Here is a 13,783-nt window from a genome sequence, read left to right on the forward strand (position 1 = left end):
CTCAGTACCCATAGGGGTGTGGACTCAGAACCAGGTCAGGGTGAAACTGCCCTCCACACTGTTGATTGGCTTCCCTCAAGAAAGAGAACATCTCTGCCCCACCGTGCCTGCTAGTCTATACACAGAGGCTTGGCCATTCATCTAAGACTCTATTTTCTGGTTTAGTTTTCTGGCTTTTGAGAGAAGTGCTAAGCTATGCTTTAACAATCATCTACCCTGTGGTACGATGGCTCATCAGCAGGGGAAACAAATCAAGACTTATAAATGAGATAAGCCTGTAATCCCTGTACCCAGGAGACTAAGGAAGCATCGTGAGTTTAAGGCCAGCCTGGGCTACATAGTAAGACCCTGTCTCAAATTTAAAAAAAAAAGAAATAAAAAAAATTATATATATATGCTCAGCACATTTTCTTTCCCAGAGTTCAATGTCACTATTTCTCCTGCTATCGGCCAATCAAAAATCAGTCATTAAGTATCCAGAAATAAATCATGATTAAGAGATAAATTCAGTGTCAGCCAAACACCTCAGGGCATCTTAGACTTTGCCTATAAACAAGAGTCTACACCTAGGAGGAACATAGTAATCACATGTCTAATCCTCTACACAGCACAGAAATAATTAGCTGTTTTGGAAAAGAAAATTTACAACCTTCTTGTTTCTTTTTCTTTTCCCAGATAGGGCCTCATTTAGCCCAGGCTAGCCTCGGAACCCATATGTAGCCAAAGATGACCCCAATATTCTGATTCTCCTGGGTTAGCGCCCCTACTCTGAGAATTATAGGCATGCATTACCCTCCCCCGACCCCATCACAAAAGCAGCTTAGCTTTCAGGAGATTACAGGTATGTAAATACTGTGGTCAACATGAGTTAGGGAGCTTCCTAACCAAACGGAAACTAAAACCACCAATACATTTATCATTTACAAAGAAGAGAAACAATTATAGCTTCTAATTACAATGTAAGAGGGGAGTGCAAGCTGGGGCTTTATTTTTTGCCTATCACTTATCATTCATAAGAAATAAATTGAGCCAAATAAGTCTCCTTCGCAAGAAAGCACACACACCCATCAGCACACCCATGGCGTGCACGCAAACATGCAAGTTCGGCCTCACCCCACACACAAGGCAACGCAAGGGTCCAGCTGACAAGTCTCATCACAAAGAAGCCTGGAGCAATTGCTCCCCCTGACCCCAGGGACATCTTCTCTGAATTAAAACTTCTAAGGTCATTGACCTCGTCATCTCAGGCTCCACAAGCAAGTGAGAAGGCTTTTTTTTGCCAGGACCTCCAGCTAACTTAACCAGAAATCATTAACATTTTCAGGACCAAAATGGACTACGAAAGCCTCAAGCAAACTACTTTATCAACTGTGAAGCTGACACCGCTCGTAACATTTGCTGAGCTGCAAACTTAGATGCGTCAGCCAGTCTAATTCCAATGTAATGCTTACTTTACACCTTAAAAACAGAAAACGCCAAGCTCTACAAAATCACAATCTTAGTGGCTCTGGAATTTTTGCCACTAGCTACAATATACTTATAGTCTCTTGTTGCCTCTTTGCAGCACCATTAGAACGCTTAATGAAATACAAGGGCACACGCTTGCTATGCATAAAACTGAAGGGCCCAACTAACCAGCCTCCCTCACACTTAAAGTTCCAGAGAAGAGAAATGGACAGGAACTACACCTACTATTACATTTCCTTTGATGCTTAAACAAGCTTAAGAATTTAAAAAGTCTAGAAGGAGGCTAGAGACCTGGCTCAGCTGCTAAGAGCACTTGTTTCTCTCGTAAAGGACTCGGGTTCAGTTCCCAGCACCCACATGGTCGCTCACAAACATCTATAACTCCAGTTCCAGGGGATCTGACGCCCCCTTCTGGCCACCAAGGGCACATATACACACAGTGCACTTAAATGTATACAAGTAAAGTAGAACATTTTTTAAAATTACACACACACACACACACAGAGAGAGAGAGAGAGAGAGAGAGAGAGAGAGAGAGTCTAGACCATAAGAGCTTCAGGAGCTTCAAAGAAATAATCTCAAAATCAGATTACATACTGGGGAGGAGGATCAGTTAGCAAGGCAAACCCTAGGACCTGGCCTCGGTTCCCACAAGCCACATGCTGCATGCGGTGCCTGTCTTGGGAGTGCCAGTGTTGGTGGAGGTGGAGCGCAGAAGATCCCCACAGTCTACTCTCGGCCAGTCAAGCTTGATTGCTGAGCTTCAAGGGGATGAGTGACTCTGTCTCAATGAAGGTGGACAGTTTGTGATTCTGTCTCAATGAAGGTGGACAGTTTTCTTGAAGATGACACCAAGGTTGTCCATATATACCACACACTCAGTTTAAAACTTCCTTAAAGGCAATCCTTTGAGTTAAAGGGAGATGTTGGACCAGTGAGATGGCTCAGTGGGTAAAGGTGCCTACTGCCCTAAATTCAATTCCCTGGACACACAGGATGGAAGGAAAGAACCAACTCTCTGGCCACCATATCATAGTATGCAACACACACACACACACACACACACACACACACACACACACACACACACAAGACATGAAAAATGTAATAAAAAATGTAAAGGGAAATGTTACTCATATTTTATACCTACTTTGCAGAGAGATTAGAGGAATAATTTTGCTACAAGAAACACTCAGGATTGATACATACGCAACCTCCAGCAAGAATTTCTGCAGGCAGTGGGATGGAGCCATCTCTTCTGGTAAATTTGTCCCGGACAAAATCATTAACCTAATTAGGAAGACAAGATCAGCTCATCAGAATTTCCTGGCATTTCCTCTGCTGGTCATCTCCAAATTATCAAAAATACTTGTCTCATGATAAAGATAAAATTTTACCAATTGTCTACATATATGTGAACATTTTTACAAGCACCATATAGTGCTCCTATCTCACCAGCATTGGTCTTATCTTGGCTTCAGGACAATATTCTATGTAAATGACATCAATTCAGTGACAAAGAAACTTACTGTTAGCTTAATGGCTTTTTCTGGTGCAACTCCTATCAGCTGTGGGATCAGACCTGTATAGAAGAAGAGAATCATTTGCAAAACAGACGTCTATGAGTGAATGCACAAGCCTAACAAGGACTGCTTTCCTCTAAGTTACCCAAGTATCTCAAGGTTTTCATCTAGATGGGGTGGGGTGGGGATTATCCTAAAAACTCTGTGTGTGTGTGTGTGTGTGTGTGTGTGTGTGTGTGTACAATTTACCAGTCAAATATAATGCCATTTTTCTCCAAGCTAAAAATGTTTTTCTTTAACATCCTTAAAAACAAACAAACAAACAAACAAACAAACAAACAAACAGTCTCTACACAAATACACAAGGAAAGAATGGAGCCTGTTGGTTTTCTCTACTCAGTGACCAAATTTCCTCCTATTCTCAACAGCAGCACATAGACACGTTACAGAAGCCAGTGCTGTGGGCTGAGAGAAGCTCAGGGCTGTGTGCTTCAAGCACAGCCCGGTTTTGCTACAGTGTACACTCCTTACAGCACAAAGGAGAGCTGCTGCTACTGAGTATCCGCTCCCATTATCTTCTCTTCAGAGAAAACCAACATTCTGCCCCCGCACTCATTTATTTAAAAGAAAGCAAGCCGTGACTGTAAAGCAAAACGCAGCTTTCAGTATCGGTCCATATGAAAATATGTGCCAATTATATATTTATTTACTAATATATGTCAAGCTTAAGACCTTTAAAACGACTCCTCAGGACAAAAGAAATCATCAGGCTTAGAAGGCTACATTTCCCAGGCTGGCTGCAAACTGGAGAGGAACAGTCAGTCATCTTAGATCCCCACGGAGCTCAGCTTTCCAGAGCGTGAAGCTTCACCTGGTTGTTGGCATACTTTCTTTTCTGCATACATTTCTTTTCAGAGAAGCTAGCAATAAACACATCTTATAGCCTTAAAACCAGGCAGTCCAGGGGGAGCGACATGTGAGTCTGCAAGCTTGTTGCTGCTCTCATCTTAAGCCTCTTTGGAGGATGCTGATGAGTGATTTTTCCAGAAGTTGAGAGCCAGCAAGTTAGCGTGCATACAGGCTGCTGTCAGTCAAACTGAATTATCAGACAAATCTGCGCACACCTTTCACGGGCCGCAGACTGGTTGAAAAGAATAAATCAGCAGAGGGCAGTCTTAACTTTCTTGCCTTCCTGATCATCAGCCCCCATTTCTTTTAATCTAGCTCCAGAGAACCGGTGTCAGCGTGTGTATTTGTTTTATAACTTTCCGCCCTAAAGCTCGTGGAATGTTAATAAAGTACTGATTTCTGTCATTTTATCATTGTTGCCTGCAAAGAAATTTAGCTAATCTGTCAACAACTTTGTCAATCATCTGACAGAATAATGGGCCAGTTCTAAGCAACATATGACAGTCTCAACAATCATTGTGCTCCCAGGCAGGGTTCCTACCATCATCTCTCTAATACAAAAGTCTCCCATTTAAAGGACCCATGTTATCAGCTCAGATCCTGCAGAAAGTCAGCGGCATCCTCCCCTGCATGCTATATTGCACCCATTTCATGAATAGGAGAGCTCTCCCAAGCAAAATCCAGAAGTACCTATCTATGGAGAAGGCTATGCACAGCATAGCTAGATTCCTTCTGAGGGTCCTTCATAGACACCTTTTGTGACATAAAACCATACTAATTAAGAGAAAGGTCATTTGTCCAATAATGAAAGATGGGAGATGGCAAAGAAATGAACCACCTTAGTGCTACCCTCCCGAGATTCCCCTTTAAGTGAGATCTAGCTAGAAGAGCTGAGTCCATTTAAAACAAGTTTTTGCGTTGCCAGCTCCAGATACTCCAGGCAGTGGCCACGGTTGCCCCTGTAATACAAGTTATACAACCTGGATTTTCAGAGCCAAAGCGTTTTGAATATATGAGGAAACTTCATTATATTCTCTCTCAGAAGCAGGGCATTTGGGCCTATTTACTCCATACACAGCAGCTACAGCAAAAATGCAAGTGGTCGTCTTTGACTCTACATGGGTCCACTCAAGTGACTGAATATGACACCAACTACAAGTGTTTCTTCTCCTGCCCATTTATTCAATCCGTCTCTCTTTCCTAGGAACAGTTCTAAGCCAAACAGTTGGACAGAACTGGGGATTAATAAACCCAGGAACGCAAACAAACACGTACAGTAAATTACATAAGTGCCTGGGACCAGAGCATGTTAAGTGTGTTTCAAAGAATTCCAAGTGGCGCCCAAAGGGATTAAAAAATTAATCTCCCCTGCAAAGGAACCCGAAATTCTAACGTGAAAACATGTAGATGAAAGGCACCCTCTCTCTAAGAAGACAAGTTCCTACAAAGCCTTTTGGGGCCGGGGAGAATTCTGCACAGGGCAGCAGCCTAGGATGCGACAGCCAGGCGCTTGGCGGCAGGCACTGCGAGAAGACAGCTCTGCCAGAGCTGGGAAGAAAAGGAGTCAGCTGCAGCTTGAGGGCCAAGGGTTTCCCTGCCTTTTAAAACTTCAGATGACTTAACTGGAAAAGACTTATTACGGGTCTCCTTGGAAAAGACAAAAATAAAATAATTTTTTTAATTGGCATTTCTTCTCACTGAAACAAGTGTATATAGACAGGGGAAACTCACTTTCAAGTAGCGCCTGGCTTGGATTTTACATGGAATTGGTGTTAATATGGGTCTCTTCTACCTCTCGGAGCAGAGGGGCTCACAAACACATGTTAGGAGAGACGCAGGATTTGGATCCCAAGAATTACAAGCAGCAGGAAGGAGAAAGGAACACCTGTTTACTGACTAATACTGCTAGTCACCAGAAAGAATGCAACACAGGAAAAGGAGCAAAGAGGGGAGGAAAGGAAAAGAAACAGCCCCAATCTGTCTCCGTAAGAGTTAAACTCTGCTGATGGTCACACACACACACACACACACACACACACACACACACACACACTCACCAACGTCAGCAGCTGAGCTGCGCTTACTCACCTCGGTACAGTCCAAAGAAACCCTCATAACGTAACACTTTCTTAAAACAGTCAAAGCTGTTTTTATACATCAGCTCCCCGACCACAGAGCCTGTGCCGCGCTGGTTTTGCATCCGGGTCTTCACCAGGTCTATGGGATAGACCGCAGTGGCCCCCACAGCTACAAGCAGAACAACAGTTTAGGTTTGACAAAAGGAACACAGTTGAATGGAGTGTCCCTAAGGGCATCAGATCTCATCTCCACCGGTGAAAAATAGAGCACAGTATCTTAGTCTCACAGAAGGCTCTCTCTCATCTTATCACAGGTTTCCTTCTCTTATTATTAGAGCCAAAAGATGGCGGAATGGCAAGCAGCAGGGCCCAGAAAGAGCTGCTTCAAGCGACAACGATCAGTGGTAGAGCGTTTACCTAGAATGTCCTAAAAAAAATCTTTGATATCTTACATGTGAGTTAGGCAGTAGATTTTCCAATCATCACCAACCAACCTTAGAACATCAGTATCTTTTAGGGACAGTAAACAATTATCTATGGATACCATTCCTCTTTACTCTTTCTTTCGTTTGTTTTGTTTGTTGGTTTCTTTTTCTAGACAGGGGTTCCCTGGCCCCGGCTATCTTAGAACTCACTCTGTAGACCACACTGGCCTTGAACTCACAGACATCAGCCCACCTCTGCTGGGGTTACAGGCATGTGCAACCACAGCCCACCCGAACCATTTCTTATATGAAATGCCTAAATATTTCACCTGCTCCTTCTTCGTAATGATGAAATGACAGCATGGAAGCTAAGGGGTTATGATTTTAGAGCGTAGTTCCCTGAAGCATTCTGGTAAATCTAAGCAACAACCACCCCTTGGGGAGGCATCCTTGATGGGATCCTATCCCCACGTATAGAATTTGGTTGAACGTCAAATCAAACAAAAGCCTAAAGTCATGTTTTAGGATTCCTTGGGGACTGAAATATTTTACAGGATCTGCAGTGTTCTATTTTTTTGGCTGCTGAAAGCAGATCGTTCTTGGCACCTTCTAGAAGAAAAAAAAATACTAGGCACCAGTTCCAGCTAGTTTTGAAAACTCAGGAGCATTTAAATATCTTTTGGAGATTTCTTCTCAACTACGTGATTTCAATTTTCTCTGTAGATCATTTAAGTAAAAATAGTCCCAGGCTGGTGACGTGGTTCAGCAGGCAAAGGTGCTTGCTGTCGAGTGTGAAAACCTGAGTTTAGTCCCGGGCCCCACACAGTGGGAGGAGAGAACCAACTACGGTCAGGTTGCCCTCTGACCTCAACACGCATGCCGTGACCCACGCGAGCATGCGCGCACACATACACGAGAAGCTTTTAATAGACTCTCTGTGAGCAGAGAGGGGAGGAGGGATTCTTCTTAGCACATTAACAACATCTCTGGGCACTTTTAAGCCAGACAAAGGAGAGAAAAGTCACGAGCTAGCCACTGTGATTCTCTGTGGGCGTTGGCTTTATTTCATGAGTTTCTCAGTTGGCATCTCAGATCACGGCTCCCACCCTGCCCCTAGCCTGACCCCATAAACTCAGGTTTTTCGTCTCCATCTTTCACTCTGGCCTTACCTGATATGATTAAGGTGAGAGAGTGCAGTGGTGCCCTTCAGACTCTCCCGTCATTAGAGGTTTAACGTTGAAGACAGGCTGGAGCCAGAGGGCCGCAGCCGTGCTATGACAAGCCCTCTGATCACAGGTAAAAAATAAAGAATCCTCAGAAAGCCCCCGCAGTCCTGACCCTGAGGAACGGTGAACTGCACCTTCACTGCGTCCCATCTGCTGGGATAATGTTACAGCAAAACCAGCCTGAAGCAGCCACAGATAAGCCGCCACTCACCTCCTGCCACTGAGCCCAGAGTGAACCTGTATGCAGACTCGGCAATCTGGAGCCAGATAGGTCTGCCCAAGCCGGGGGATTGCTGAGGGGGAAGAAGAAAATGGAAAAGTCTGAAAATGTATTCTGCAAGTACAAAAAAAAAAAAAAAAAAAGAAGAAGAAGAAGAGAAGAGAAGAGAGAGTGAGAGAGAGAGAGAGAAAAGAAAATCTAAACCTAAAAAAAAAAAAAAAAACAGTGGGTTTTGTGGAAACACTCTGGGACTAGAGAGAAATGGCTCAGAAATTAAGAGCATTCATTCACTACCCTTATAGAAGACCATCGTGGTGGTGCACTATCACTTGTAACTTCAGGTGCTTTCTTCTGACCTCTGAGGGCACTAATCTTGCATGTGGTAGACAGATATATATATATGCCCTCCACACACTCAAAAAGCATAAGATAGATTAAAAAAAAAAAAAAACAACAAACGAACGAACAAACAAAACCGACATACCCAGCAAAACGTAAAGTAGCTTTTTCCTCATTTTCACATTAGGACTGCTGTGGGGGATACCCTTGAGAGGTTTGTGTTGGTATGCTTGCTTTTGCAGTACTGGGGATTGAACCCAGTGCCTCTTGGGAGCTGGACCAGCATTGTATCACCGAGACCCATTTCTAGCCCTCCTAGAAACAAACCTCTTTTTTTTTTTTTTGGTTCTTTTTTTCGGAGCTGGGGACCAAACCCAGGGCCTTGTGCTTCCTAGGTAAGCGCTCTACCACTGAGCTAAATCCCCAGCCCCAGAAACAAACCTCTTAAGTAAGCAAGTATACCAGCATATAGCATTTACTTCTCTTTACGTTAGCATGTTTTAGTAGTTTGCTGTCTTTAACATTCAATCACTCATTCATTCACTCTATTTGCACTGAGGTAGGGCAGTATAGCCAGCCATTGGCTCTTACGTGGAGGCCAGGAGAGAACTTTCTACAATCAGTTCTTTCCACTGTACAGGTTCTGAGGATCAAACTCTGATTGTCAGGTTTGGTGGCAAGTGACTTTACAAGTTGAACCATCTCACCGACCCTTTATTGTGTTTTTTGAGACAAAGTCTCAGATCTAGCCTGGCCTTGATCTTGCTATCTAGCTGAGGATATTCTTAAATTACTGACCCTCCTGCCTCCCAAGTGTTGGGATTGCAGGCATGTACTGCCTATATGAAAAAAAATCATGCTTTTCAGAATGTATCAAAATTGTCCAGTGTGCTGAGGAGAACTTTAATCTCAGCTCTCAGGAGACAGAGGCAGGCAGATCTCTGTGAGTTCCAGGCCAGAGAAGAATGACCACATCTAAACTCTCTAACAACTATTGTCTTGCCCATATTCACAGTTCTAACAAAACCTATAATAGTAAAATAAAACAATGAAATAAATCCAGTTGTGGTTCAGATGCTGTCCCACAGGTCCTGAGCCTGGAGTGACCTGTCTACATCAATGTGCCAGTCTAGAACTGAGTATTCTCGGTATGGAAGTATCCAATATGCTCTATAAGCAGATTGGAACAAAGGAATAAAATACCTACTTTGTTGTGACAAGCTTTTCAAAAAGGAGGAGGCAGCAGCGGAGGCTACTGAGACAGCTCAGCAGCTAACGTGCACGCTCTGCCTGCCTGATGACCTGAACTCGATCCCCAGACCCCATGGTAAAAAGAGAGAACGTACTCCTGATAGAGCTCCTCTGAGCTCCACATGTGTGCCATGATACATGTGCACCTGTACACACACACACACACACACACACACACACACACACACACACACACACACCACATACACACACAACACACAAATAAAGTAAAAAAAAATAAAGCTATTATCTGGACATAGTGAGTCAGACATGAATTCTAGTTCTAAAGGAATGGAGGCAGGAATTTCACAAGTTCAAAGTCATCCTCAGTCATGTGGTAAGTTCAAGGCCCATCTGGGCTACAGGAGACTCTATCTCAAGAAAACAAAGTTGAATTAAAATATAAAGTCTAAAGGACGACCAACGTGTAGATGCTTCTGTCCTTCTTAAAGGGGGGGAACAAAAATATTCATAGGAGGGGATATGGAGACAAAGTTTGGAGCAGAGACTGGAGGAATGGCCATTCAGAGCCTGCCCCACCTGGGTATACAGCCCATACACACACACACACACACACACACACACACACACACACACACACACACACACACCAGAGTCACCAAAACTAGATAAGATTGATGAAGCTAAGAAGTGCATGCTGACAGGAACCAGATATAGATCTCTCCTGAGAGGCATAGCCAATATGGAACCACTGAACTGAGAACGGGTTCTCCGTTGGAGAAATTAGAGAAAGGATTGAAGGAAATGAAGGGGCTTGCAACCCCATAAGAACAACAATACCAATCAACCAGAGCTCCCAGGGACTAAACTACCATCCAAAGAATACACATAGACAGACCCATGGCTCCAGCCGCATACATAGCAGAGAATGGCCTTGTTAGGCACCAATGGAAGGAGAAGCCCATGGTCCTGCCAAGGCTGGATCCCCACCCCCCAAAAGTGTATGGGAATGTCAGGGGGAAGGGGAGTAGTTGGGGAGGGGGAATACCCTCAAAGAAGAAGGGGGAGGGGATAGAGGGCTTATGGCCAGGAAACCAGGAAAGGACATAACATTTGAAATGTAAATAAAAAATATCCAATAAAAAAATATATTGGGCTGGAGAGATGACTCAATGGTTAAGACTGGCTGCTTTTCCAATGGAATTGGGTTCAGTTCCCAGCACCCACATGGTAGCTCATAATGACCTAAAACTCAATTTTCAGGGGTGCCCTTTTGTGGCCTTCACAAGCTTCATGTACACACACACACACACACACACACACACACACACACACACACACACACACACGGGGGGGGGCAAAATACCCATAAACACAAAATAAATAAGAATTAAAAAAAAAATGAACTCAAGGCAAACAATCGAACCTGATCTTAAAAAGAAGAAAAAGAGGTGTTTACCGGAAGTCCCACACCCGCGGATCCCGGCCCGCAGCAGCTCTCTGCTCCCAAACCCCGTGGGAGAGAGACCTCACCGCCTGATCAGGTGGGCACTCCTGAGGCTACAGAGCGGAGGAGACCACCAACACTGCCCACCCCTGCCCACATCCCTGGCCCAAGAGGCAACTGTATAAGGCCTCTGGGTTCCCGTAGGGGAGGGCCCAGGAGCGGCAGGACCCCTGCCAGAGACACCGCCGGAACCTGAAGGAAACAGACCGGATAAACAGTTCTCTGCACCCAAATCCCGTGGGAAGGAGAGCTAAACCTTCAGAGAGGCAGACACGCCTGGGAAACCAGAAGAGACTGCACTCTGTGCACATCCAGACGCCAGAGGAAAACACCAAACGTCATCTGAAACCCTGGTGCACGGAGGCTCCCGGAAAGAGCGGCGCAGATCTTCCCAGTTGCTGCCGCCGCGGAGAGGACTTAGGCAGTACCCCACGAGCAAACTTGAGCCTTGGAACCACAGGTAGGACCAACTTTTCCCCTGCAAGAAACCTGCCTGGTGAACTCAAGACACAGGCCCACAGGAACAGCTGAAGACCTGTAGAGAGGAAAAACTACACGCCTGAAAGCAGAACACTCTGTCCCCATAACTGGCTGAAAGAAAACAGGAAAACAGGTCTACAGCACTCCTGACACACAGGCTTATAGGACAGTCTAGCCACGGTCAGAAATAGCAGAACAAAGTAACACTAGAGATAATCTGATGGCGAGAGGCAAGCGCAGGAACCCAAGCAACAGAAACCAAGACTACATGGCATCATCAGAGCCCAATTCTCCCACCAAAGCAAACACTGAATATCCAAACACACCAGAAAAGCAAGATCTAGTTTCAAAATCATATTTGATCATGATGCTGGAGGACTTCAAGAAAGACATAAAGAACTCCTTTAGAGAACAAGTAGAAGCCTACAGAGAGGAATCGCAAAAATCCCTGAAAGAATTCCAGGAAAACACAATCAAACAGTTGAAGGAATTAAAAATGGAAATAGAAGCAATCAAGAAAGAACACATGGAAACAACCCTGGACATAGAAAATCAAAAGAAAAGACAAGGAGCTGTAGATACAAGCTTCACCAACAGAATACAAGAGATGGAAGAGAGAATCTCGGGAGCAGAAGATTCCATAGAAATCATTGACTCAACTGTCAAAGATAATGTAAAGCGGAAAAAGCTACTGGTCCAAAACATACAGGAAATCCAGGACTCAATGAGAAGATCAAACCTAAGGATAATAGGTATAGAAGAGAGTGAAGACTCCCAGCTCAAAGGACCAGTAAATATCTTCAACAAAATCATAGAAGAAAACTTCCCTAACCTAAAAAAAGAGATACCCATAGGCATACAAGAAGCCTACAGAACTCCAAATAGATTGGACCAGAAAAGAAACACCTCCCGTCACATAATTGTCAAAACACCAAATGCACAAAATAAAGAAAGAATATTAAAAGCAGTAAGGGAAAAAGGTCAAGTGACATATAAAGGCAGACCTATCAGAATCACACCAGACTTCTCGCCAGAAACTATGAAGGCCAGAAGATCCTGGACAGATGTCATACAGACCCTAAGAGAACACAAATGCCAGCCCAGGTTACTGTATCCTGCAAAACTCTCAATTAACATAGATGGAGAAACCAAGATATTCCATGACAAAACCAAATTTACACAATATCTTTCTACAAATCCAGCACTACAAAGGATAATAAAGGGTAAAGCCCAACATAAGGAGGCAAGCTATACCCTAGAAGAAGCAAGAAACTAATCGTCTTGGCAACAAAACAAAGAGAATGAAAGCACACAAACATAACCTCACATCCAAATATGAATATAACAGGAAGCAATAATCACTATTCCTTAATATCTCTCAACATCAATGGCCTCAACTCCCCAATAAAAAGACATAGATTAACAAACTGGATACGCAATGAGGACCCTGCATTCTGCTGCCTACAGGAAACACACCTCAGAGACAAAGACAGACACTACCTCAGAGTGAAAGGCTGGAAAACAACTTTCCAAGCAAATGGTCAGAAGAAGCAAGCTGGAGTAGCCATTCTAATATCAAATAAAATCAATTTTCAATTAAAAGTCATCAAAAAAGATAAGGAAGGACACTTCATATTCATCAAAGGAAAAATCCACCAAGATGAACTCTCAATCCTCATCTTCGATTGGTTTATATACAAGTGTGCAATTTCTAGGCTTGAAAGTAAAATGATGCTATCTGGTGCTGGATAGAGGAGCCTTATTTTTTATTATGGCAGCTTGCTATTTTTGTAACATGGTGATTTGGTTGAACACAATAAAGTACAGTAGTAACTGATCTCCCCCTCTTCCTGGATGAGTGAGGAGATGATTAAATGTTGATGTCAGCATCCATGAGCATATTCAGATGAGCTTCTGCTTCTGTTGAAAAGGATGCTGTGTTTGATTGTGGTCCGAAGCTTTGAAGCACTACTTGGCATCTCCTTCCTTGGAGGTCTCACTGTTTAAACATAACAGATTTGATAGCTTGTTGGTAAGGTGAGGTCCAGCTTGTCTCCACTAGGTCATCTTCATGTGAATCCGGTGGTTATACGGTTTTGTTCTAGGGATATTTCATTTTTTTAATAACGGTTTTAGCTGACATTCATGGAGAGAATGAATCCTTAGAAGTGTGCCACTAGTGAAAGGAAATCCTGTCTAGAGTATGTTTCTTTACAAAGCTGTGTCACACCATCCTTTGGGCCCTCTGCTGGAAAAGTAGAATCAAGTCTCAAATAATGCCTTTTAAATTGTATCCTCTAGTATTATAGATGTAGGACAGTACTGTATCATACCTCTGTGGATGTAAAATAGCTTGTACCTGCTTTATGATACGTAGTAGTGACCGTGCTTTATCAG

At 43.7% G+C, this 13,783-nt stretch overlaps 1 protein-coding gene across 1 annotated transcript in view; it reads right to left on the reverse strand.

Annotated features, from left to right (window-relative positions):
- Positions 1-13,783, reverse strand: part of Slc25a12 (solute carrier family 25 member 12) — a 94,669-nt gene that overhangs the window by 14,408 nt on the left and 66,478 nt on the right. The window contains 4 exon segments of the mRNA NM_001399269.1: positions 2,677-2,757; positions 2,997-3,049; positions 5,988-6,146; positions 7,840-7,921. Coding sequence (NP_001386198.1) covers positions 2,677-2,757; positions 2,997-3,049; positions 5,988-6,146; positions 7,840-7,921 — 375 coding nt within the window.

Source organism: Rattus norvegicus, chromosome 3, assembly GCF_036323735.1.
Source record: "Rattus norvegicus strain BN/NHsdMcwi chromosome 3, GRCr8, whole genome shotgun sequence".
NCBI classification, from domain to species: domain Eukaryota; kingdom Metazoa; phylum Chordata; class Mammalia; order Rodentia; family Muridae; genus Rattus; species Rattus norvegicus.